Source organism: Colobus angolensis, unplaced genomic scaffold (assembly GCF_000951035.1).
Source record: "Colobus angolensis palliatus isolate OR3802 unplaced genomic scaffold, Cang.pa_1.0 Scaffold372, whole genome shotgun sequence".
Lineage (NCBI taxonomy): Eukaryota > Metazoa > Chordata > Mammalia > Primates > Cercopithecidae > Colobus > Colobus angolensis.
Window position 1 is genome coordinate 1465162 of NW_012117066.1, and position 5598 is coordinate 1470759.

A 5598-nucleotide genomic window follows, 5' to 3' on the forward strand; every position below is an offset into this window, starting at 1 on the left:
ATCTCGGCTCACTGCAAGCTCTGCCTCCCAGGTTCACGCCATTCTCCTGCCTCAGCCTCCTGAGTAGCTGGGACTATAGGCGCCTGCCACCACACCCAGCTAATTTTTTTGTATTTTTAGTAAAGACGAGATATCACCATGGTAGCCAGGATGGTCTCGATCTCCTGACCTCGTGATCTGGCCCCCTCAGCCTCCTCAAGTGCTGGGATTACAGGCGTGAGCCACTGCACCTGGCCTACTAGGCTGGTCTTGAACTCCTGACCTCAGGTGATCTGCCTGCCTCGGCCTCCCAAAGTGCTCAGATTACAGGCATGAGCCACTGCACCTGGCCTCCGAATACATTATTGTTTAATAATGACTTCAAACTTTTACCTACTGGATTGCAAGAATTTCATTCCCCTCCCTGACAGTTTCCTTAGTCATTTTCATAAGTTTCACAGGGGCTATCTCAGGTGTGTTCAAGAATGTGCATACTCATATTCCTATTCCCTGGGCTCACTTCAGGGTGTTGTGCTTCTGTCTCTGACTTCACCCGGATCTAGATGACTGATAGCCTCTCTGTTGTGGCTGTTGCTAATGGGATGAAGAAGGGATGGGGAGGAAAGGACAGTATCCTTCACTTTTACTGCAAGTCTCAAGTGTAGAATAGACCCTTCTGTTATTTTCCCCTAGCACTGGTGAGATCAGGCTGAAATGTAAAGGATATATTGCACAGAGAGTAGTTTGAACTGTTTTGCAGAGCGTGGGAAAGAAAGGATAAGCCTTTTTGTCAAGTCACTGGGCACCCTAGAGTTAGGAACCTAGGAACCACCATACAGTACACGTTGCCAGGCTGTGTAGGGATGCTTTATTCTGGCACTCCAGCTGGGTTACAAGGGGACCTAAATACTAAGCAGATTTCATAGATACCTCTTCAGGGTCCTAAGTCTCCAACCCAGGATCATTTCCATTCCAAAACCACCCACTTGGGGCACCTCATCTGAGCCTGGAGAAGTTGTGTATTGCCTTCTGTGCCTTGAAAGCGGTCACGATGGCAGCAGCATGGAAGTTCAGATTTGGCTAAGTAAGTGAGCTGATTCCCCAGCTTGTCTCCAGCACCACCACTTTCCAAAAGCTCCCTGGCCAAGTTTTACTTCCACAACAGTAGAAGGAGAATCCCACCCATTATTTACAAACTGCCAAATGGTGAATGTTCTCATTTCACTAAGATCTGAGGGGATGCCACAGAACACTACTGCTTTCTGGTTGGGTGGTGCCCCCTCCAATCTTGGTAGGGGTTTTACATCTTACCCGATGGTACTCTGAAGTGTAGCACTGCTGACTGATGCTGGGCTGATCCTGAGAACATCTACAAAAATCTTACCAAGTTTTTCAGATGATTTGTGCTTCCTCCTCAAATTGAAAGTGACTTCCTTTCTCTTCCCAAGGTATTAGCTTCAGTAAGCTGGGAGAGGTGCCTTGGTATTCTTGTAACTTAAGTTTAACCGCATCAAAGTATATCAGTAAGGAAAACTTCAGAAATGTTTGGATACAGTTGACCCAGACAGGTGACACAGGGGTGTTCATTTTATCTCAGGCACCCCTTTTTCTGGACCAAGGCTTCTTACTGAAACATACAAGCAGGACCTTTTGTAATTAAGATCCTAAGATTTTTGAAACTTTGATGAATAAACTGTTGTAAAAACTGTTGTTTAAAAGCTGAAATCAGCTTTGGTGTTACAGGAGATAGAGGCTTGAAATCAGCTGTTGGACATTTATTTATTTATAGTAATATGAATAAAAAAACTATAAAGTTAACCAAATGCAGATGTCTTAGACTCTGAATCTAAGTGTTTAGTTTGTTTACATAATTTGTTGTATATGATTATTCCTAATAGACTTGATCACTTTGGGAAGGTTAGACTCTTCTATGCTGCAAATCTTTAAATTGTTCCTTTGGAGTTGTGAGGATCTTGTTTAGGTAGTTTTCAGGAGATAAGAAGATAACACAGAGAGAATTGTAAGAAATATATAAAGTTGCAGTCTTCTCCTCATGGTAGAAGAGGAACTGGACTTTATGTGTTAGGCTGGAGTTGGACAGGAAATATCCTCGACAGTGCTCCTTGGTGTTCTGAATATTAAAATCATTTGAATTAGTGTAAGCTAAACAGTGAACTTATTTATAAAGATGCAGAAGAATCGGCCAGGTGTGGTGGCTGAAGCCTGTAATCTCGGCACTTTGGGAGGCTAAGGTGGGCAGATCGCTTGAGCTTAGGAGTTCGAGACCAGCCCGGGCAGCATGGTGAAACCCCACCTCCACCAAAAATACAAAAAATTAGCTGGGTATGATGGTATGCATCTGTGATCCCAGCTACTCAGGAGGCTGAGGTGGGAGTATTGCTTGAGTCTGGGAATTTGGAGGCTGCAGTGAGTAGAGATCATGCTACTGCACTCCAGCCTGGGTTACAGATTGAGACCCCGTCTCAAAGAAAAAGATAAAGAAAAAAAAATGTGGCTCAGAGGAATAACATAGACTCCCAAAGCAGGAAGTTCACTGGACCTTAGAGGATTCCAGGGGATGCTGGGATCTCAGATAAAGAAAATCAAGCCAGCCAGGCACTCAGATTTTCTACAGTCACTTTGTCACTCATCTTTGTTTATGCTTTGTTTTATCTCTACAGCTCAGTTTTTCCTGTTTATTAGTGTGTAAGTGCCTAAAAGGTGATACCCCGGTCAAACTTTACATCTTCTCAGTTCAAGCAAGAAAAAGAGGAAATCCAATTTCCAAGTATAAGAATAAAATTGTCCCAGGATGGGTCAGGTTCCCATGCTTAGTCCAGTTAGCTATAGTCAGAGGGCTATAAAGACAATAGTCCAGGGCTATAGACAAGGGCTGCTAGAGCTCATAGGGGATTGTGGACTAAATACCACAAAGCATGCCTGTTACCCTGGGTTTCATACAGCTCAGTCTGGGCTTATGTTCTGGCTGGCTACATATACTGCTAATTCTGAATAACCCAGTATTCAGAAAATGTGCAGCTTGTGAATTACTATGTTTTAATGTGGCTCACTTGTTGAGGCTACAGAGCAACTTAACCTCTGTGGATAGGAGTGTGGTTTCTTTGAGTGGAAATTCCTGCAATTCATCATATTAGTAAGTGGCAGGTTCTGGAGAACAAAATGAAACAAGGAGGCAGATATTAGACTGGATAAACTTGATACGTAATTTCTGCTCTCTGGGTTACTCAGAAGCTGGACTTGGATTCTTAGGCATATAAGTGGTTAGAGAACTTTCTAACCACTGGGGTGGGGGTCCCTGCTACATTGGGACAGAAAAAGAAGCTAAATAAGGAGGCACCTTATAAAGGATACTGAAGATATTCCTGGGTGTCTGGTAGCTCAGAAAAGCTATAGCTACTTGTAATTATAAGTTACTTTCTAAATCTTCAGTAAAATATTGATGGGGAAGTCGAAGAACCTGTTGCGTCTTAGGGATGTGGTAGCAAAAAGTAAGGTTGAGCATATCCCTGCTGCTCTTACCAACATCCGGTCCGCAGTGGCAGAGCCAAAGAGAAGACACCTAGAGCCAAAGATGGAAGAAGGAGAGGTGTGGCACTTGGATAAGAGCAACTTGAACAAATATGAGATAGGACTTTGGGAGACTCTCAGAATAAAAAAAAAAAAAAGTGGGGGAAACACTTTGTGATAGGTTCCTGCAGTTTGGTAAATTGGGGCTTGAAATCATCATAATATGGGAATTAAAGTAAATGAGGCTGGGTGAGGTGGCTCATGTCTTTAATGCCAGCACTTTGAGAGGCCAAGGCAGGCAGATCACCTGAGGTCAGGCATTCAGGACCAGCCTGGACAACATGGTGAAACCCTGTCTTTACTAAAAAAATACAAAAAATTAGCTGGGCGTGGTGGCGTGTGCCTGTAATCTCAGCTACTCGGGAAGCTGAGGCAGAAGAATTGCTTGAACCCGGGAGGCAGATGCAGCAGTGAACCAAGATTGCACCACTGCATTCCAGCCTGGGCGACAGAGTGAGACTCTGTCTCAAAAAAATAATAATAAAGTAAATAAATAAATAAATAAAGTAAATGTGACTTCATTTTGTAGTCATGGGCTGACAAGGCCTGTGCATGCCAGATACAGCTGAAAGTGAAAAACAAATGGAACTAAACAATGGGTAAATCATTAAGCGAAGTATATTGATATGATAGAATATTTTGTAGCCACTGAAAATAATATTTACAACAGATACCTGGGGAAAATCACATCATATATTCTTGAGGAGAAAACCCACATGATATCTAGTATCATATCTACTATGCACAGAGGGTAGAAAAATAAAATAAAATATTAACAATGGTTGCCTCTAGCTAGTGAAATTGTGGCTGATTTTTTTCCTGCTTCTATGTTCTTTTGCAGTGTTTTGAATGCTTATGTTGAATGCATATTACTTATTATTTTTAGAATTAGAATTAGAAACAAAAAAAAGTTTAATCTGTTTTGTCATTGGTGACACCTCTTATAAGCTAGTTTATATCTAAATCAATGCATGCAGAAGTATTTGTATATTATCTTTAGTTTAACAATCATAGTAAATAAATTCCAAGCAAAAAGGATGTCATGTAGCTAGCTCTGCTCCATCATCCTTTGTTCTTACATCCTTCTCTAAGACTCTGTCTGGCCTTTTTAAGGGAAGTTCCCTCACTGGACTAACCACACTCTTCCTTTCCTCTTCTTCATGCAGATTATCTCCAATATTCCAGGGCCTTCTTTCTCATCTCTGTCTTTACCATACTCATTGGCCTTGGCTGGCTCTTCAGCTCTTGGCTCCCTAGTCGAGGAAGCATGACCACCAACTTGGATCTGAAGGTATCCATGTTCAGCTTCATCTCAGGTACAGACCTAGATCAGCAGGGTATTTTACCATGGTAATAGTCAAGGTAACAAATTTTCTTTCTGAAACTCTTATACTCTTTTTCTTATCTCTTTGCTCTTCTTCAGTATCACGCCAACCTGCCAGCTATCTGCCTTATCTAATTATACAGAACACACCTTCGCTGACTTTACCAGGGTATAGATCCTGTTCTCTCATCTTGGTCAATCCCCAAGTTTTTATCTTTTTGATCCTTGCTATACATATGGCCTCTGGAGGCTGAAGAGCTGGGGGTGGTGGGGAAGGCAGACTGAAGATGCTGATGGGTTGTGACATCTTTTCTTCCGGTCCTAGCTACCTGCTTGCTCCTCTGCCTCAACCTGTTTGTGGCACAGGTTCACTGGCATACTAGGGATGCCATGGAGTCAGATCTCCTATGGACCTATTATCTTAACTGGTGCAGTGACATCTTTTACATGTTTGCTGGTGAGTCACTCCCCTGCTCTATGCTAGAAGGATGGATAGGGAAATCGCTTCTGGAAAGGGGGGTATAAGCTAGGAGAAGTAGAAGCACTGACTATTTTCAGAACATTGATACTTGGAGAGCTAGTGTGGCATAATGAAGAAAGGGTGGATTTTAGGCCGGGCGCGGTGGCTCAAGCCTGTAATCCCAGTACTTTGGGAGGCCGAGACGGGCAGATCACGAGGTCAGGAGATCGAGACCATCCTGGCTAAC

General features: G+C 42.8%; 1 protein-coding gene across 1 annotated transcript in view; it reads left to right on the forward strand.

The window, feature by feature from the left end:
• The window catches only part of TMEM202 (transmembrane protein 202), a 10795-nt gene that overhangs the window by 3905 nt on the left and 1292 nt on the right, over positions 1-5598 (forward strand). Inside the window, exons 3-4 of the mRNA XM_011953827.1 lie at positions 4734-4883; positions 5217-5348. Of these exons, the coding sequence (XP_011809217.1) occupies positions 4734-4883; positions 5217-5348 (282 nt within the window). The remainder of the gene's footprint in view (positions 1-4733; positions 4884-5216; positions 5349-5598) is intronic.